We start from the raw sequence: 22,135 nt of genomic DNA, 5'->3' as shown, positions 1-22,135 counted from the left end.
AAACGAATTGTAATTCCATTTTTCCTGTTATTAATTTTATTACACTATTTTCTTATTTTATTTTTTCTTCTATTAACATAACTTTTCTTATAAACTAATAAGGAATCCTTTAAAATTATTCTACAAACAGCTAAATACAAATTATTACAGGAATATGTACCTAAAATGCTAAAATTTCAGCTTTACGATTAATATCTATTTTTTTCTTGATAGTTTCTACATACATTCCTTAAATTATTATTACATATTTTTATCGTTATATAAGAAAGAAATCAAGCTTTCGTCCTAAATTCTCTTTCTCGATGCATCTGTATTTACATTCAGATAGATTGATTATATAGAAACCAACTTCAAGAGGAGAGAGAGAGTCCTTTACGAAAATCACGATGTAACCAGAAGGAGTGAAAAGAGAAGCAGGAAACTGGAGACGAGTGATGCGGTGGTGCAGGAGTGCGAGAAAGGTTGTAAATTCCAGTCTTGATTGCGAAAGTGGCTTGAAGTGTTGGCAAATGTAGTACTGATGTGATTTGGTTGGTGGTAGGCAAGCAAATCCACAGGTTTTGATTTATCTGCATGAAAAAGAAATTAATTAATTAATTTTTCTAATTAATTCGGAAATATTTTTGAGTTTGAATCTTACGATGAACCGTGATGGTTTCTTCTGTTTCTCCCAGGGAATTCTTTGCAATGCATTTGTAGATCCCGAAATCTGTGGCTTTTACAGGACGAACAACCAGCTTCATTACAACTTTGAAGACATTTTCCAGCATTAGCTGTTCGTAGCTTCCTCCTTGAAAATACCAAAGAATTTTTTACTTTTCAATTTTAGACATTTTAGATTTTTTTTCTAAGGAAAACCTTTTAACTTACCCTGAACAATATCTCCTTTCCCACGTAGCCAATAGTTTACCGAATTGGGGTGACTTTCTGTGATACATTCAAGGGTGATTTTTTGGCCGATTGCTACAAAAAAGCTCTGATGCCTCACCCAAATTGTCGGTGGGACTGCCAGACAGAGAAAGAGAGAGAGAGGTATTTGAAAAATGTAACTCAAATATTCAAAATTCAATCACAAATTCCAAAATTAATTTTACTCCAAAGCACTTTTCTTCCTTTTTGGTTTTCCGGCACCTCCACCCACATCTCCCGCATGGTATTGCCCACCCAATCCTGTGTGCCAATATATGCACAAAATTGCAAATTCATCGTTCACCCCTGGTTACATCCACCCCCCTAATCTCTCTGTATATTTTTGTGCAGCAATTTTCATAATTTCCTGCTTCATATTCATTTAATTTCCAATGTGGTTTCAATCATCGTTGGATTTTCTTTTTCCTCACTATCCCCCCACACCCGTCCATCGAAATGCATGCGGTGAATTCCCGACTGGACGCGCGAGACAGTGTAGCTACATATTGGGGGTAAAAAAGCCCACCCCCGTCATGGATATAAATTTTCTCTTTTTTTCACACTTCTCCCACCCATTTCGCGAAATAAATTCAATTGGATGGCGCGAAATGCACACAGGGTGTGGAGAAAACGTGAAAACCTACGGGCTATTATTCGATGAAATTGATTTTTCGCTTAATTCCAGAAACCTCTAATAACAACTTTCTATTTTTGTTCCATTTTCTTCCCGCGTGTATTTCCCATCAAATTCATTTTTGCGCGAAAAACTCTCCTCCGGAACCCACGGAAAGTTGCAATTTACCATCGGAGTTTTCTTCTATCACTCACACTCGATTTTGAAGAAATTAATGAGCAAGAAGGGATTCAATAGAAGGATGATACTTACAATTGACAATCACCATTACCCTCTTGCTAACTGTGGGTGGAATCCCATTGGATGCTATGCATAGGTAAGCACCCATGTGGTGTCGATTGACACGCGGTATAATCAGGGAGGGTCCTTCGGCGCTAAAAACTGAAAGGAGCAACCACGAGCATGAAAGAAGTTTTTGCGAAAGTTAAAACACAAAGAAGAAAATTCAAAACTCACTTTCGCGGCTTCCAACGGACAAGAGGGGCTTCCCCCGTTCACGACGCCACGTGATTGTGGGCTCAGGAGACCCCACAGCAGCACAGTGGAGGCTCACGTTGTACCCCTCGCGTACAATCATATCCTGACTCGTGGGGTAGTCCAGAATATCCGGGGGGACTGAAAGAAAAGGATTTGAGAGCTTTTAATACCTATTTTATTGTACGTCTTGCAAGAAAAAAGCTCCTTTTGTTGGAAAATTTTAGCTGGAAGAAAGGACTGGGAAATTAAAGGGAAAATAGCTAATTAAAATTTATAACAAAGCTGTGAATGATTTAAAATAGACTGTCTAATCTTACAAAAAGTCTTAAGTTGCTAGAAAAGAAAAGCAAAGATTTTTGTTAGAATCAATCCTATATAGTTTTTCCTTTCTACATATTTTTATTCAAAAATAATAGTTTCATTAACTTGTTCTAAAAGTTTATCATCAATTTTTATTAAACAAAAAATAATAATTTTTTACCATTTAAATTTGCAAATAAATTCAAATGTGATGTTTATACAATTTTTTTACAGTAACGTATAACAAAATAATTAATTTTTGAATTAAAAAAAAATTCTGGCAATATTTTCCATTGATAGTTTTCAAAATTATTTTACCATCCCTATAATAAAAATTTATCAATTTTTTGGCTCTAAAAGCTCACTGAAAAACTACTTCTTGCTAAAAAAAATAATAATTGCAAAACTGCCATATTTTTGTACATATTAATAGTATTCAAAGCAAACTATATATAGGAATGTTTTTATCTCTTTGATCAACTTTTATATCAACACAAAAAAAATCATGAAATTATTTCTAGAGGCGTTTTTTTTTTGGTATTTTAGGAATAAAACAAACATTCCAAAATTAAGCAAATTCCTATGGGGAGGAAAAATTGTTGGTTTGGGTATGGAAAAAAAGGAAAGATTTAATTGCCCAATAACTCCACATATAGAGACCACGAATAAAAATGAAAATTTCCTCCATAATTGACTTTCACCCCAATGACTTTATTGTTATGAATTGAAACAGTGCTTTATTTATTAGGATTAATAAAAGGTTCTCTCGTACTCTAAATTTTTGCCATATAAGGGGCTGTTTTTTTGCTCCTTCTTTTACGACATCTTATTGCTCATTTCTGTTTCGACTCTGGGAGGTTCATAAACATAAAATAAGCAAGGTGACTCAATAGGTGATTGAGTTGGATCAGATTGTGCGGGGTTTGATAGGCTGGTTAGGGGGCTAATTTGTATAACTATGTCTCAATTTTCTTTTGCATATTGCCGCGGAGCTTTTCGGCAGGAGAAAATCTATTTTTCTATCTCCTTTTATCCACCAAACTCTATCTAGAAAAAAAAAACATTTTGGCGCCATTGGAGAAGCTAAAAAAAAAAGAAAATATTTTTAGGGGATGAGAGATTAAACCCCGATTGATTAGGGTTTGGGTGAGATTGTGCAAATGAAGAGGAAGTTCATGTGAGGAGAAGAATTGTTTGAGGAAAGAAATTGACATGAGAAGCGTGACCAATTCTCAATGGGCGCCACTTTAATGGCGCTCAACTTTCACCAACATATTATTTGTTGCGGAGACGGTGTAATTTTCTATTTTTCTTCCATGACTTTTCCTCATTGTTTCCCCCAAAGTTCCCCTCTTTACCACCACACTCAACCCCTTTTTTTGCAAACGCGAAGGGCTTTTGCACACAAGGAGCTTTTGCCACAAGTACACACATAGCACTAATCCAAATTCATCTACAACAAATAGTCGGAATTCTTTCAAATTCACCCACCCGAAGCGCCATGTGTGTATTTATTAAAAAAGCTAATAATAACATAATAGAATATTGCGAGGCACACGGCTAAAGAACAATATGTGGGGAGGTAGATGTAATGTGAAGAATGGTTGGTGATTTTTGTGCTCTATGGAACATTCCGGTAGCAATTCGTGGAAAGAACTATGTGCACACGGAGCCCGGAGAGTCAATTAAATGCAATGAAAATGAAACAAGTCATGAAATTCCATTTCCGCCACCAACACTCAATCAAGATGGGCTTCATGGCGCATTTGCTAAGGTTGGTTGTGTAGACAAAAGTCCTACCCTCGTCTCTCTACCTCTGTGTGTGAACATTCCCCACTCTCCTGTATTTCTTTGGCTTATATGTGGGTGGAGTGGTGCAAGAAAGCTCCCCACCCACCCACCATTGATTTTCCCAACCATGGAAAGGAGATTTATAATTTGTGGTGGAAATTATTTCCTTCCTTTGAAAGTTATTGATGAAGTTTAATGCCAATATGCTATAATGACGCGATAATTGACTTAATTTTGAAGAATTTACTCGCAATCATGGCTAATTTTATCCCAATTTTTGAATTTTCTTTTAAATTAGAATACCTGATGAAGGTGAAATTAAATCTAGGAAAAGTTGTGTGAAAGACAATATAGGGTGAAATTTACGAGTATAAAAATCATAAAAGGTTAGATTCTATCAAGAACTTTCGGGAGTTTTAAAATCTTTGGTATTCTCTGTAAGAAATATTTGAAATATTTTTATATTTTGTTTATTTCCTTAGTCTGTTTTGCAAAAAGAAAAATCCAGGATTCTCTAAAGAAATTTTCGAAAAAACTTTTGCTAATATTTTATTATTTTATACTTTTAACCCTTGGAGGAGCGATAACTCTAATCTCAAAACTTTGACCTTAATTTTCTCACGAAAAGGAAATGTTTTCCTAACTTTTCTTTCAACGAATTTTAAGTAATTAAACACAGATGAGAATTTATTACGAAGGGTTAAATAGATTTCAACAAAATGCCAACAAAATCCTCCAATGGTTAAAGGACGAATAAAAAATTAAAAACATTAACACGATTAAAATCTCAAGACTTCAAATTATGAGAAAGGAAAATATTTTTAACAGAATAAACCCCTAAAATTAAAGGCTACTAACAAGCTAAAAACTCTAATAAAAAAAAATCTAAATGGTCAAATTAGGAACATCCTCACCTACAGAATAATGCAAAACTTCTCTTTATTTTCAACTCACCAACAACATCCAGGTATCCAACTTGGCTTTTCATTGGATCTGTATTTATTTGGCACATGTACCACCCTCTGTCTGACTCCCTAACATCCTTGATCCTTAACTGCCAGATGCGATTTTCCGTATGCGTGATACCAATTCGATGATTTTTCGTAATTACCGTGGATTGAATTGTGAGAATTGTCTGCGTATCAACGCGTAGGAAGGCAACCTTAGAGACGGAAAAAATTATTTATTTTTTTAAATTTTTTAATTCTAAAAATAAAATAATTAACAAAACTTATTAAAATTCTTTTAAATTCACCTTAAATGAAACCAAATCGTGAACAATACACGTCATTGTGGCCTCACGCCCAACAGGAACTGTGATGTTTGCAATTGGTGCACTAAAGCTAGGATCTCCTTTTGGTTTTTTTTTCCCAAAGGAAAAAGAAAAATCCATCCAAGAAGAAAGAAGAAAATTTACAAAAAAAATCCTTTTATAACGATGCAAAATTCACAGAGAGGGAAGGAGAAAAAACCGCACATTATGAAATTTATATCTCTCGCCCGATTTAGCATATTTGCACAATGATTTTCCGCCATACACGGACTCCACTTCCTCTAAGCATAATTGCAACAATAAATGGCAAACATATGGTTCAGCTTGTTATTTCAATTCATTACACAATTCGTAGCATTTACAACCCTTTGCGCATCATTATACGATTGCCCGCCTCATCTTTTTGGGCCAAATTAAATGGTTATTGTTGCAGCATTTTATGCATAAACTATGTGCATATGTAGGTAGGTAGGTAGGTGCCTATATGTATGCAATTTTCTGCATATAGTACACCCAAATATTATTTCACATGATTCACATCCTTTTCAACATTGGCGTGAGATTGTTCTACTTTTGCAGCCACTGTAGCATATGAATGACTGGTGAATTCCACACGAGAGAAAGGCGGACAAATTGCGAAGGGAAAAGAAAAGGAATCGAGGGGGCGTTTGATTGGGTTTTAATGACACTCCTCATGCCAAGACATTCTATACTTTTCTTTTACACCCTGTGTATGGGATTCTTGATGGAGAAAATCCTCGGTGTGTAAAGTGCTAAAAGATCTTGACAATTTGTTACCTTCTCCTTTTGAGGCTTAATTGCCAAACTACATCCTTTGCAAAGCAAGAAATCAGGTGATGAGTAGACTAGTCTTTAAGGGTCATCTTGAGAACTCTTAGAACTGTTCTAATTTTTATTTGAAAGTTTTATTGCGTGTCAATTATGGCCAGAGGAAAAAATTTTGCAAAATTTAATTACAAAATATTTTCAAAAAACTAATCTCAAAAGTTTGTAGGGGACTGTGGTCCAATTCGAACCTTTTAGTGTCTTTTTTTTTGCTCCATTTTATTACTCAAAATCTCTAAAACTTTAACCATCGAAAGTTAAGGGAATAATTGGGCATTAAATGGAAATATTAGATTTTTATTTAATACAATTTTAAAATGTGCTCTTGAAATTCAATTTTAGCACAAAAAAAAATTAAATTCAATAAACATTTCAAGCCGTATTTATGGTTTATCATTAATAAATATTATTACAAAATAAAACATTTACCAAATTATGAGTTGAAGAGGAACTTGAAATAACTAATTTAACACAACCAAAAATTGGTGTGGTTTGAAAATTATTATAATTATGTGAGAATTGTGTGTTTTTGTTAAAAAGCTTTGATAAATTGAATTAATTTTAATATCAAAATAGAGTTACTTGGAAATATTCATCCACAAACATTTTAATAGTTTAATTTAATAAACGTCTCTCTGCATATATTATCCTACCATAATATTTATTTATTAAATTTTTGTAATATTTATCTATAATTGAAAAAATTATAATATTTTCAAATATTTGTAATTTATAAATAAAAAAAAATATATTCAATTTTAGACTCTCATAATTTCTCTTTTCCCATAGAGTTAATATGATTTAGATTTAAGATGGAAATTCCTCTACTTCACCCATTAAGCTTTTTTCACCTATATTTTCCGGAGAATTTAATTAATTCTATACTTTTCTATTCATCTTTCACATTTTCCAATAATCTCCACTGATGGTATTTAGTTTAAATTAATTTTTTTTTATATAGAATGATACAGCTTATGTCACCCACTATATATAATATAATTTTTTTACTCCTCTCTGGAATATTTTTTTATTGGCTCTGTAAGCAAATATTGGAATTTTTCTGCAGCTATCAATATTACTAATTTATTGAAAAAAAAAAGTTGGTGTAAAAACAGCATTAATGTAAGCAGAGAATGGGGATCAAAGAGATGGATTTTGCATCTCATTGATGTTCGTGGCACGTCAAATAGTGCAACTCTTGTTGCATTTTATGTGTAACAAAATGAAAATGAGGTCAAATATACATTAAAAACCACGAAAGGACGGGATTTCGCGCGAAAGGATTTTATTCATTTTGAAGTAATCATGCTCTCCCAAAAAATAAAGGTTAAAAAGATTATCCAATACAATTTAGTAGAGAAACAATGCAATTTTCCTCCCAAAATGAATAAACTCCTTTCTCAATGTTTGTAATATTTAATTTTCTGTGACTTCAAGATGGGTCAATTTGTCCCCGTACGCGGTACTTTCAATCAAATCCGAAAATAATTATGTAAATATTTAGTATCATTGAGAGATAAGAATGTGACTTTTGGGGAATATAAATGAGCTGCGGGGAATCCCTTTACCACACCCCCATGTTTTGGGGAAAGAAGAAGAATTGGCAATGTCCAAAGTTGCGAGACATTTAGCACACAAGAAGCCACAAATTGTCGAAATAAAAAGCTACGCAGCGGAAAGCTCAAAAGCTCCATCGGTGCTCTCTATATAGCAGGAGTCGTGTAAATTCTGTTCACAGAGCGTGGCTAATTGTGGTAGTGTGGCTAGGACTTTTCAGCGGTAAGGACCTCGCTGTGCGTTGTTTAATTTACTAATGAAACATGAATTTCTCCAAACACACGTGCCCACAGTGCCTGTGAGATGTTTTTTTTTCTTCTCCCCGCCAGGGAAGCTCTTTAGTTAATATTTTGAAAATCATCCCCTGAAAATCAAACGACTTTTTCTCTCTAAATACCCCCAAAAACAGATTAATTACTAGCCACGACTTTTTTCTTCAACCCCCCCCCCCTATGAATTCTTCTACATTTGGAAATGGATCTCAACGCTAAACAGAGAGGAAGAGAGATAGAGAGAGGGAAGAAGTGTAAAGAATGAAAATTATCGCAATGATGAAAAACTTGTGCAGAAATTTTCGTGGTTTTTGTCTTGTAATTAACCCCAAAAAGCGCGCGTGAGGGGTTGCTCTCTGTGCGAACAAGGTCGACGGCAGAAGAGCTAAAATATGCAGCAGACAATTGAAATTAATACCAATTGCGGGGCAGGGCGTGCTTAAAAGTTTTCTCACCGGGGTGTATTACTTCGCGGTAAAGTGTAATCATTTGGAAATGGTTTTGAATTTTAAATGCGTGATAGAAAACTTTCGCTTAACATTTCCTAATTGTGTAGCATTCCCTGGCTACTTTCCACGTGAATTGATTAGCGTGCAAAATTGTAAAATCGTGCCATTGCACAATTTTCACGAGTTCACTTTTCAAACTATTCTGCACAGCGCTTTTAGGTGTTTTATTTAAGTGTTAATGCAGAGAGGAGCCACTCAGACAGCTCGATTGGGGGTTGTTTCTGCAACAATTCCTCATACATACCCCAATCTTTATATCTCTTCAATACAGAGGGGCCCCGCTTAGAGGATATTTCAATTTTCATTTAGGGTTGATTTTGGAGGAAAATGGCGTAAATAAACTTAATGATTTTCTGGATTCCTTATCGGTGGAAAAGTAAATTCTAATCCGGAAAAAGATAAGAGTTTCCAGAGCTTTTGGCCCGTCTCTTAGTCTTCATTAATGATCAGTAAAACATGGATAAATTATTAAGAAAAGTTTTCTTTTTTGTGATGAAATCTTATGAAGAAGTGAAGCTTTCTATCAATATTGTCAAATTGTTGTCGGGCTTAGAAACTCAGAACGGGACCGAAAGTTCTGGGAAAATGTAGTTTTATTTTAGATAAGAATTTTCTTTTCCATTCCGAAAGAAAAATTGTTTGTTTTTCAACTAAATTTACCTGTTTAATTAAATTTTTCCTCTTTCAACACTCTCCTGGAAAATATTTAACTCAAAGTGAAAAATAAGGAAAAACTCCGTTCAGCGAAGCCCCACTGTATACGCGACTTTCGTAAAATAAAATCATGATTTACTTTAAGTGAATTAATCAATCTAAAACCTTTTGGAAAATCCACCTTTAAGTCTATTATTTTTGCTCTTTTAACCCTTTCTTTCCCTTCAGCATGCATGCCAAATTTTATTCCACACTAACAAACTATTTTATTCCCTAACAATTCAAACGTTGAAAGATTTTTTTTCTCTCTACAACCACCTATCCCTCTGCATTGGAATGCCCCATATCTGGGCCCTCAATCTCAATCAAAAGTGAATTATGCATTTATTCCCCGGGATTCAAGTGAATTTAAGTGGATGGAATATGCCCCACGATATGGACTATAAAATATCTTTGATGAATATGGAGGGCCTTCCCCTCACCTCGCGTTATGCCATAGCGCAATTACAATGCAAATTATTGCACAAAGTACCCCCACGCCAACACGGCGGGGAGGAACATAACGGTGTGGTTTGCGTCTTGAAAATTAGCATCTATCATTTATCATGGAGGGAAAAATAGAGATATCCTCAGCAACTTGCAGAGCAGCACCCCATGCCCCAAAGCTCAACTCGTAATGTGGCCCCTCAAGTCGGTCAATTTGGTTGAATTTTCCGGCTTGTTGGCTGATTTGAGTGATTTGCATTTTTTTTGTGCCCCGTGTGATGTAAAGTGATATAATTCATCGCATTTTTCTCACACGCGCGGTGAGATGGAAAAAAGGGGCCGCGCCACTTTGCCAAAAAAAAAAGAGAGAGTAGTGCTTCCATGAGCAGCAAATCTGCAAATTTATTCAGTTAGTGAAGTATCATGGACTCTATGTGTGAAAGTAATAAATCCTGGCATTTTGAAAAATCTAACAATTTCCCACGCTGCCACCCCCGCGGCGGGAGTGGTGGTAGTAACACCGGCAAAAAAAAAGTAGTGCTCGCGGTAAGCTCCCGCGGAACGGGTTATAATGCACCCGAAAAAAAATGATGGGAAAAAATGAATTTTATTAAAAGGATATAGCGCACGTAAATTCTATATTGCATCCCACCCCCACACACACCTGAAAGCTTTTGGCATTTTTCTCACGACTCTGTACATCACGAGGAAGAAATTGTATAAATTAAAAATTATATTGTAGTGTGACTATCACTTTAGGCGGAGATTTAATCAAAAATAAAATGGAATGGGGGAGTGTTGAAGAAGGGGGGGTTGTTCATAATTTTCAACACAACTTTATGCTTTTGCAAAATTAATCATTCAATGAAAGATTTCTGCCGAGAAATCTCAAATTATCAGCAGAAAACTCTCTTTTCTTCATTAAAAATTATATCATTCCTTGCTGACGAAAAGGGATGAAGGGATAACTTCGTCGGCTACATATAAAGTTTCAAATGATAGTTTGGAATTTTTAAATGAATTTTTAAATAAGTGAGACGACAATTTCAAACTAATTTTTGATTGGTCCAAGAATTATGCTTACGACTTCTATATAATATATAATTTTTGCAGGGGGTGTGAAGCATCTCATTCATATATAATGTAATATGTATAAAGCAATCCCTTATCAATGTCAATTTCACTATTTTTGCAATTTTTAAGTTATACTAAAATAAAATTGAAATATATTAGCTGTGTTTCTTTCAGACACAGCTTTTGTGTACCGAGCAAAATCGAAAGTCGTCAGATCGGGCTCAAACTTGGGATGAGCACGAATTAGGGTCCCCACATTCCAAAAAACGTATGCGCCAAAAAAAATTTTTTCCGGCCGGCCGTCCGTCCGGCCGTCCGGAACATAACGCTAAATTGTGAGAGAACGGTAATAGATAGAGACTTGCGGTAAACGGCAAAGTTTAAATATCGACTGGAAGACATCCGATTATGATGTCAAATTTTACCCCCCACCCCCGCGTCCGCCATTTTGGATAACCTCAAAATTTTGTTTTCGCTATATCTCAGCCCCTGTAATAGGTAAAAATCTGAAATTTTTATATGTTGTAGGGGACATCAAGAGCTTTCCAACGATACCTCATTTTCGAAAATCGGTCAAGCCGTTTAGTCAATATGGCCGCCACAATTTTTCATCGAAAATCGACCATAACTCGAAAACGGCTTGACCGATTTTGATCAACCCGGGGTCAAATGAAAGATCTCAACAAACCCTACAACTCTCTAGAACATCCGAAGTTTCAAAAGTGACCGCTAGGGGGCCAAAAATCGAAAACAAAATTTTCGATTAGTTTTCGATGAATATCTCGAAAACGGCGACATAATTTTTTTTTCATTTTTTGATATGTTGTAGCTGACCATATTATCTAGCTTCATGCCAAAAATGAAGAAAATCTATGGATCCGTTCTCGAGATATAGCCTTCCAAAGTTGACATGTCATATCTCGGGTTCTACAAGTCCGATCTTGATCAACTCAAGCGCAAATGAAAGGTTTCGTGAAACCCTACAAATGTATAGAACATTGCAACTTCGAGAAATGACCGCAAGAGGCGCTAAAATCGAAAACAAAGTTTTCGAAAATTTCGAACTCGAATTTTTCGAAAATGGCGACATAAATTTTTTTCATTTTTCGATATGTTATAGCTGACTTCAAGACCTTTCAAACAAAAAAAAATTTATGAAAATCTATGGATCCGTTCTCGAGATATGGCCTTCCAAACATTTCTTAGGGTATGACTTTTCAACTTTTCCCGACTTTGCGCGTATTTAAATTAATTCGCGTTCTAGTTTGCTCTCACAAAATTGGTACACTGAAAGAAACACAGCTCCCGTAAGCTTGGTCAGCTTACCAGTAGGGGAGGGCGGGGCTAATAAAGTCACTTAAGGGTTTGGAAAAGGCTTAAAATATCATATTTCCTATCTAGATAGAACAAAATGATCTGAGAAAGAGTTGTAGGGCAAGAAATATACCAAAGAATTGAGCTATTCATTTCACTTTAACTATTTGGGAAATATGATATTTTGAGCTTTTTCTAAACCCTTAAGTGACTTTTTTAACCCCGCTCTCCCCTACATTTTTTTCTGCATTTCCTCATTCCCAGGTAAAGTCTTTTTTTTTGAGGAATTTTCTCATTGCAAGGATCACAACATAAACTTTGCATATATACATAGCAAAGTTTTTCGAAGAACCCATTGAAAAATCCTTGTATATATAGGTACTTTCCACGAGCATTTCCACCGGCAAATAAATCAATGCAAGTCCCCCAGACGTTGCGTGTTTCTTTCATTTTGCTACAATCGTCAATTTTTCTCCCCTTTCGCTCCCAATATTAAAATACTCTTGTGTACACATATATAGTTGAAAATATTAGGCCTGAAATCCGCCAAAAAGTCTCCAATGCGGTGCCACTGTGAGGGCAAATCAATGAAAGGTAGGTAGCAAAGGTATATAATATGGGAATTGCTGAGAAAACACGTGGTGAATAAATACGTGATGGCAATAATAGCGAAAAAAAATAAATAAAATAACTCCCCCAAGTTGCTAAATTACTATTTAATTTGCAGCTGAGTCATTTGATATTTTAAGGTGATTCCACTTGCTTGAGAAAATATTATTAGCCTCAATTTTGACCCATCAATTCTTCACCCTCATTGCCATGTCTAAATTGGGGGTGCGAGACTTACACACGGAGGGCTCTCCGCGCTGGGTAAGCTGCAGTGTAAGGATTTTTTTTCCATCCCAACAGCGTCAAATTATATATATATATATATATATATGTGTATGAATATTATATACATATCAACATGGCGAATAAATGTTATTTCTACTCTCACACGCCAAACAATAAATTTCAAATATCATAATAATAAAAAATAATATTGTCCTATCAACATTAAATGGTGAAGAGGCACCAAAGTGACATTTTAACTTTTCCTTATGTCACCCCTCATGATACTTTCACTCACAAAATTATTGTAACCATTTAGCAGTAAAGTGGCGAACCTAAATAATTTGGGTGAAAATATTGTGAGATGATTTTCTTCATTTTTTCTCTGCTAGCTAGAATAAAATTAGATGCATCACTGAACCAATTTCTCTCAATGACACTCATTTGAAGGGATAAAAAAGAGAGATCCTTAATGCACCATTAGTGCTTATGAATTTATGATTAATCCAAAAGCCAAAAACAACTTTTTGCAATAAAATATCAAGCAGTTATTTCTCACATAATCATTTCAGCGACACATTAACACGCCCTCTCTTTCTATTTGGAAAAAGTTATTCTAGCTATTATGATAAACTAATTAATGTTTTAAAAATATTGAATGAAATATTTATTTATATTTGAAGTTCTTGAAAAAAGGATTCAAAGAAGAATATTTCACAAAAAACATCTCTCATCTAGAAATATCACAACTTATGGATATTTTTCAATGTGAAATTGCTGACTCTTCCGCGTCTTCTTAACTTACAAACATCTCTTAATTATACAAAATTAGCAAGATAATTTGCAAGATTTCCCTTGACTGATACACTCCTAGAAATTATTCATCCTACACTCTTAATTCGGACCAATTCTTTTAAACAGAAAATTAGATTCTTTTCCCTTTGGATTCTTGGCGTTTTTAAGTTAAGCAGAATTTGCTGACCGAAATCCTAATTTTCTGATCAAAAGATGAGGCCCCCTTAATTCCATTTAAAAAAAATTCATTATACAGACAGATTAACTTTAAGAAGTAATATTCTCCTTTCATTTGACCCCCACTCCCCCATTTTGCGCTGGGAGGAGGGTGAATTTTTCTGAGTGACTTTCTTTCAACCCAAATTAGTCTCACTCTTGATCGATGGTCAGCTCAATTCTCTTACAAAAATAATATAATAAGGTGTAATTATTGTGATTCCGACCCCCTTTGGACAATTTTCTGTGTGCTATGTAAAATGTATTATTTTAATACATATGACAAAAAAAGTGAAAAGCAAATCACCATATTTGGGGGTAAGGAGAAGTGCGGGTGGTTTTGGCTTAGAATGGTCGGAATATTATGGTCGTTATGTAATAATATTCTTAAGTGAGTCCACGGAGTGAGAAAATTTTTGGGGGAGTCTCGAAGAAATATCATTAAGAGCTCGAGAGAGAAATCGTGGTTTGTGTGGAGAATTAACTTACAAATTGAGCTAAGGTCCTGTATGTCTAACGTTTCTTCTCCTCTTTTAACCCTTTAAGGACTTTCGCGTGTCAAAAAAGATGAGTTTATTGAAAATAATTTTTTTGAGTCTTTTTGAGAAAAATAAAATTTATTTTATTAGAAAAAATTCTCTGTAAATTCAAGAAAAGCCCTCGGACGAAAAACGTATCTAAGAAAGGAAGTCCCAAATAGAGCTTTAAAGCCTTGAAAAATTACGTGTTCTTCTTTGAACAAAACACCCTGCACCTGGCGACGTTTGGATGAAAACAAAATTAGAGATTTCATGCCAGAAAGAAAGGTAGAATACTAGAAGAAAAATGTTCTAATGGTCCTTAAAGGGTTAACTCATGAGCCTTGGCGACAATTCTGTCGGTCAGAAATTACAAATATTTCCCCGCCAAAGCTCCTCCAACATTGCTTATTTTATGAGAAGTCTACTTAAGTCCTGTTCAGAAAGTAAAAAGTCTTTTATTAGAGATGATTTTTTTCGCTTACTTCACACAGCACTTTGCATAACGATTTTTTTAAAATGATAGTACTCGGATTCTCCAATGTCCTCTTCCACTATCATCCCCCAATATCCTTCTCCACTATCGTCTTCCACTTTAACGTTTTTTTTACACCTTAAAATGTTTAGGATTTTTTTGACTTTTCAACTCGAGGGAAGTGTTTGATGTGATTGCACGTAGTGTTAATGAAATACCGCTTAAATTAATTTTTGGCTCTAAAAGAATGAAATTTAAATTGGAGGAAATCGGAATAAAAAAAAACTTTTATTCCTCTATCTTGCATCTCCAAAGTGAGTTATTTACTCAGATTTTTTATTCAAAACAAAACGGATTATGGCGAAGCACTGCGGCCTATGAAAGTTGGGAATAAAATTATTCGTCAGTTTTTAGCAAAGCTTTGTGTGATCATCACGAACCATCATGAATACGCAATATTCAGTGGCCGAAAGGGCAAGAATAGTGCATTTTTATTGGGAAAATGGAAAATCTATTGTTTCCACGCAGAGAGCAATAAGCAACTCACATGAAAAACGCTATACTTTGTCAAAATGTATGGGAAATTGCACTTTTTTATTTTAACTCTAGCGCCCCCGGATTTGGAGTCAGCTCCACCAAATTTGGCATGATAAAACTTGATTATATTTCTGATCAATTGGCGGTGGAATTTAAAAAAAATCTTATTCAAAAAAAAGTTATAAGCATTTAATTTCGTGACTATATCGCTCCGCCACCCTGTATAAGCTATGTAGAAAATTTAATAATAATTTTAATTTACACAAGAACTCAATATTTAAATAAAATTTTAGGAGATTTTCAATAGTTTTAAATGACTTTGTGAACATTTTGAACAGCCCCCGTGGATTATGTTAAAGAAGAGGGCAACATATATAGCGATAATAGTGCTACAAATGGAGAAACACAGTGAGAGAGTGGAGGGGAGTTGAATGAAAAAAAAAATAATAAGGAAAAATACTACAATGAGAGCCAGTTGAAGAAAATCCCCAATACATACTGAGAGAAACATTTTCATATCGTTATATGTTTATAGCAATTTTGAATTGTGCCGTATAATTTCAATGTTGCATGTTCGGTGCTTTTGCTATTTAGACGTCGATCGAATCAAATATTATTTACCAACCACCACCACCACCGGGGGCAGTATTATTAGAAACGCCAGCAGTAGTAGATTTGGATCAGGAGAATATACATTTATGGGGAAAAAATCCTCCACTGTAGGGATCAATTTTTCACAAGACATTCCACAATTAAATAAAAGTGGATGGGCGGGGAAAGTTTGCTGTCCACGGTGAGAAAATTAATTTCATTTCATATTGGGAAGTGTTTTTAGTTACGCTTCGCAAATGTGGATTAATCTTGATAAGAAAATTAAGTTTTACAAATTTGGTGTTGTTGAACTCTGACACCATCAATGTACGTAACTCCCACGTAGGCAATATGTTTAATTTTTTTTAATAAATATTTTTTTTTAAATAAAATTTAATATGGATCAAGTTCAAATGGTTAAAACGTTGCAGGATTTTTTTGCATTTCATTCAATTAAATTGATGAGAAAAAAATCCTTTTCCAGCATAGGGAAATTTAATAATTGAAAAAATTCTTTTAGGTACATATATAGGTATATAGCAATATTTTCCAAAAATTGCAATCGGATATATTGCATGGCTCGTACGTTGCGCGAAAGGTGTATGATGAGCAATCTTGTTATACACCTGTATAAAAAAAAACTTTTAATGTTTTTTTTTTTGGTGAATTCTTCACATAAATTCAGATATAAAATTCAATTTTATTTCCCATAAATAAATAAAATTTTGAAACTAAAATATTTTATATTTAATTCAGTAAAAATACAAAATGGAGCTCACAATGTAGCGCGATTTAGTGCAGCTTTACAGCAAAATCCCTTTCACACCTCAAAAACAAAAAACTGGCTGCATGCAGAGATTGTGAATTAATGCTAGTAGTGCTTTTCTAAGTAAATTCCCCACATATTGAGTGAATGGCAAACATAATTCTCTATCTTTGTCAATCATAATTATGAATTTTGCACTTAGACTCCCTTTGGTGTCGCTAAACCCCGTTGTTTTCACCCACATCTTCAACTATTGTTGAGTTTTGATTTAAATAATAATCCCACCGTGCCCTATATAAGCTACCCAGAAACCTACGAGATGTGCTCACAGTATGAGTGATGCAACTCCGGTGAGATTTTTATTTGTCAACCTCCTCCACCTTTCACACGCTAAATACACTCTCAACCCCCACAACCCCCGGCGCTCAATCTAAAGTAGATTTGCCCACCGCACCTGAGCAAACGAGAAAGGTCTTTGGGTAAATCTTGAAATTGACGTTGACAGCTTTTAAACTTCTCCACTCTTGTTAAATATTTAGAAATCAATTGAATGAAAAGCACTTGTATTTTTAACCTACAGGAAGTTCTCACTTCATGTGCAAAATATTTTGTAACACTCGTCACAAGGATTGTTGGTAAGTATACCATGTAATGCATGGTGGAGCTCAAAAATGCATTTTGTTGATACATTTTGTATTGAAAATTTTAAAGGGAATTAATGGAGTTGTTTTAAACTATTCTTTGTTTGGACATTTTTATTTGTAGTTCCTCATTAAGGAAATTTAGGAAAACAAGAATTCCCGCCAAAAATTACTTTCATTTTATATTGATTGATTTTTATTTCATCATTTTTTTTATTTAAAATATAGTTTTAAACTTCTAGGACAAGTAAAGAGCAAAAACTAACAATTTCATGCTTTCATTTATATCTTTAAGAATTCTATAGAGTGGCGCATAAGTTAATGCATGATTTAAGGCTGCTTTACATGCAAAATCATGCATTAACTTATGCGCCACCTAGTATAAAATAATAAAGAATTTCTTGCTAAAAATCATAACTTTCAAATAAATATTAATAAAAGATTAATGTAAAGAAAATAACTTCACGGAAACTATATAAATAATATTTATGTAGCTCTCACTAAAACCCCGAATATACCAACCAATGCATTCAGTTTATTCTGGCGTGAGACAAATAATCCTGACATGAGGAAACCAAACTAAAATTCATATTGCATCCCAATTAGACTGACAGCTTTCTAACTACTTCGTCCAGCTATTTTGCTCGTTCAAACGCTTATCAACCCTCTCCAGCATAGAGAAAAAGAGAAATGCATCAAAGTTATAGAAATTAAAAAAAATCACATAACATAGAGAATAAATCAAATTCTATACGGTTTGATATGCTGACAAGAATCATCAAAAATTGTTGACTCTTCAATCAATTGGATAGAATTTGTCGTTTATAGATATATATGTAAAAAAAAAGGCGAGAGCAATGAATAAAATCATCAAAGAATAGAAAGAAATAAAGGCTGGAATGAAAAAATAAATAATTAGTCCCTTGGATTGGGGCAATTGGATGTGCGTATATGGTCTCTCCAGTGTAATATATAGGCTCTAATTGTTTACAAGATTGCCTCAATAAACAACCCTCATTTCAATTTCCACCCTTTTATCGTTACTCTACTATGTACAGTACATATTATATGGGTCATTCTGAAGATGCGCTTTTTTCGATACAAAAAAATATCATTTTCATGTAAAGAAAAACGTGTCTATCTGGTCTGACATTTAAGAAAATCATATTTTTCCGAAATGCAAAAAAAAGATGAATATGCAATGATTTTTTTTGGGGGGTTGTTTGCAGAATGATGTGGTGGAATGAATCGTTCTACATTTCAGAAAGAAAGTTCATGACATTTAGAAATGATACCACCCCCTCCACACATTTTTTTTACACCAATTCAAAAATCATGACTATTTTCTTCCCTTTTTCCCACTTGTCGGCTCTAAATTGTTTCTGATACTACGAAAAGCAAAAAAAAATCACTTTTTTTCAAGTTGATTTTATTTGTGAGAAATATAAAACAAGAACATGACGTGGGGTGTTGAAAAGTCGCTGGCTTTCGTAAAAGATATGGAGGGAAAGCTCCTTTTTTTCTATTTTATTTATAAAATTGTTGTGATATTTTTTTAAAGTTATTTTTTATTTTCTTTTTAATCTTCTATTAATTTTATTAATTGATGAAATATTATTATTTTTTTAATTGAGGGGTATTTAAAATGAATAATATATAGGGGAACGTGGCCAAATTTTGACCTCCAAAAGTCCGCGCAGAATGATGTGAAAATTTAATGTTCATTTAACTCCCATAACTCTACATTTAAAATTTAATTTATTTAGATCTAGATTAAAATTACAAATCAATAAAATAATCTAATTCAAAAATAAAATTTAGCGATTTCCTGAAGAGTTTAAAGGACAAAAAAAAACTTTTAAAAAGCTTTTGAAACTTTATTATGAACTTTTTGTACCTAACGATGTAGCATAGGCTTGAAACTTTTTCATACATCCCACTAGTCATGATTTGTTAGTAGTACTGTCTGTACCCACGATAGGTGCAATAGAAAGTCGTGAAAGAGTGTACCTTTGGTAATACCCCCATACCATGCTACACATAGCCGGGAGGTTCTAGAAGGGTTCGATGTTTGAAAACTGTATTTATAGAAATCCAATTGCTTCATGAACACTATTGCATTACCCACTATTCGATGCAGTGTAAATTTCTCGGAATTTTCAGCACAAAGCCCACCCCCAATGTGAATAACAAAAGTCAAAAACTCCAACATAACTCCCCATCTACGTATAGTACTTCACACGAAGACACTAATGCTATTCGCATTGCAACCTTTAAGATTTTTCTGAGAATTTTTTGAATTGAAATGTAGTGTCTCCCTTTCTTTAAGATTTCACACGAGAGATTATATGGGAGGATGCGGTTCTTTCACTCCCTCAAGGTGATTTTAACATGTTCTTAGAAAAAATCAAATTAAACTTGCCATTCATATCTGGGACTGCAACATCAACTTCCTTAAATGTAACTAAAACAAGGAGAATTAACTGAAATTCCATCGTCTCTCTTTAGCTTTGCTTATTCGTCTTTTCTTCAAGATTTTTTCCGTTAAAATTTCCTTTCAAAAGTTCACAGAAAAATATTCACGAAGAATCAAACACTATAATTTTGTTGCCTGCATTTAGCCCTAAAGCACAGGAATTTTAGAAAACATTCAGAGCCAGAGAAAACGGAAAATCTCGCGCTCCTGTTTGTATCCTTTTTTTGCGGGGTATTTCCCAGTGAAAGTTCATTCACTAACTGAATCTCAAAATTAATAAACAGCCACGGTGAACCTCTCGCGTGGTATTTTCACCCACTTCGCATGCGCCACGTTCGTGTTTAACCGATAAAACATTTCAATTCACAGCTTTGCAACTCCCCCATACCACCCACCCACAGGCAAATGCCACCCTTTCAACGAGAGTTCACTCGAGATCGCACTGATAATTCCCTCCTAATATCATAATTGGTCACTTCCACCGCGCGCAAAAAGCGTGGCGAAGAGTGGTAAAGTTTGCAAGACAAAGGAAAAAGATTGCATGGAAAATCCTTTTCTTCAAGCTTTCAATTAATTCATAACGTGCGCTCATCCCCGGCGGGGTGAACGTCTCAAATCCACCCCCGTCAATGAATGATTTAAAATGGAAATTACCAATTAATTTTGCCAACAATATGATTCCATCGTGCGAAATCGATTATGATATTCGCGCGCATTAATTCAATTTGCACCACAAACAACCCCTTGGGGTGTTTTGCCTTCGCAGAAAAGCAACAAAAACTTTAAATTCTTCCCACATCGCAAGGATTGCAGGAAAAGCCACGAGGTAAAAAAATGACAAAAATTCCTCCACGAATTTTGCAGTTATATACAAATAAGCTTTTTTTGGCACAGCCAGTTGTTTGGTGGAAAATTATGATAGTAAACAAAATGGCAAAAAGCAAATTCAAATGCCGACACAATGATGAGCTAATTAGGGTAGCAAATGGTGGGAGAGAGTAAGCGCCGTGTCAGCATTCAAAGAAACTCTTTTTATTTGCATCCACCACTCCAATGATTTTCATAGCCAATCACCCCATTTGTGGGTCTTGTTTGCTTCCCAAAATGGCTAGAAAAGAGAAAATCCCTTCACTCATCAAATTCATAATGAGATGAAATTGTTAGTAAATACATATATGAATTAATGGAAAATATTTTCAATAGAATTTATTTTATTTGATTTATTAGCGGGAAAAATATTGAATTTTTTATACTCTCCTTTTTCGTATAATTTGTAGAATTATTTTATGATCCCGTAGTAGGTGGATAAATCATTTTGCACGGAAGTGTATTTTATGCTGTAGCAAGGATAATTTACTTTAGAGGGCAACATACCTACACACCAATTTTATCTGAGACCCAGTTGGTGTTTTATAACAAGGACGAAGGGAATCTCGGGTGAGCTTTTTCCTGAGCTTTATGGCAAATATATATGTGAGTGGTATTTTGTCTTCAAGATTGCTATATTTTATTCTTTTATGTTGAAATCTTGCTTTGTAAGACACTTACTTGCATATATTTTCTTATGAAATAAACTTGATAAGTAATAAAAGTTTTTTTTTATTATTTAATAGAGAAATATATGGTTGATAATATGGAAATTGAGTCTCTATTTAAAATGAATAAAAAGCTTTTTGAAGCCTCTTATCAGACTCATACTCAGGGAGGATGTTTTGGGTTGTCTAATCATCCTAAAAATTCGTGCAGTATCTAGATCATTAAGAAATCAAAATAATTATTTTCAAACTAAAAATTACATAAATTAAAACAAAAAAAGGTTTTTTATTTAAAGTATCATAGATTTGAAGGAGAAGAATACGTCAAATTTTAGATAAAAACTTTATAAACATTGCAAAATAAATATCAATCGTTAAAAAAGAAATGTTAAACATCAGAAAAGAAGCTTCAAACTAATGGCATAGAAATTGTTAATACATGCTAATTCAAAAGCAAACGCTTTAAAAATAATTTAAAAGAAAATTTTACATAATTAATTAATTTGTCTACACTCCTGCATTATATTAGGTAAAATATAATTGAATTTATTCTTAAAAAAATTGTTTGCTTCCAAAAAAATCGCCTTAATATTTAAGAAAATTCTATCAAGAATAAATGAAAACATTTCCAACATTATGTATGTGTAAAAACGTATGG

General features: G+C 34.0%; 1 protein-coding gene across 1 annotated transcript; it reads right to left on the bottom strand.

The window, feature by feature from the left end:
• Positions 1-47: 47 nt before the first annotated feature.
• Positions 48-20,167, bottom strand: LOC129788471 (neurotrimin-like). Its single transcript, XM_055824576.1, has 8 exons — positions 19,889-20,167; positions 5,367-5,464; positions 5,066-5,273; positions 2,000-2,158; positions 1,796-1,924; positions 871-1,005; positions 641-790; positions 48-569 (listed from the first exon to the last, which is right to left on the bottom strand). The coding sequence occupies exons 1-8, from the start codon at positions 19,959-19,961 to the stop codon at positions 382-384; spliced, it is 1,140 nt and encodes a 379-aa protein (XP_055680551.1). The 5' UTR covers positions 19,962-20,167; the 3' UTR covers positions 48-381.
• Positions 20,168-22,135: the final 1,968 nt, after the last annotated feature.

Source organism: Lutzomyia longipalpis, chromosome 2 (assembly GCF_024334085.1).
Source record: "Lutzomyia longipalpis isolate SR_M1_2022 chromosome 2, ASM2433408v1".
Taxonomy (NCBI): domain Eukaryota; kingdom Metazoa; phylum Arthropoda; class Insecta; order Diptera; family Psychodidae; genus Lutzomyia; species Lutzomyia longipalpis.
Note: the sequence above shows the minus strand (reverse complement) of the source record. Positions and strands in the feature narration are given on the sequence as shown.

What these genes read in the sequence shown, in the direction of transcription:
- LOC129788471 (XM_055824576.1), bottom strand. Translation starts at nt 19,961, where the DNA reads ATGGAATTTCAGTTAATTCTCCTTGTTTTAGTTACATTTAAGGAAGTT. An exon ending in TGGATACCTGGATGTTGTTG is followed by an intron (nt 2,159 to 5,065) that starts GTGAGTTGAAAA and finishes CTTTTCTTTCAG; the next exon opens with TCCCCCCGGATATTCTGGAC. An exon ending in AGAAACCATCACGGTTCATC is followed by an intron (nt 570 to 640) that starts GTAAGATTCAAA and finishes TTTTTCATGCAG; the next exon opens with ATAAATCAAAACCTGTGGAT.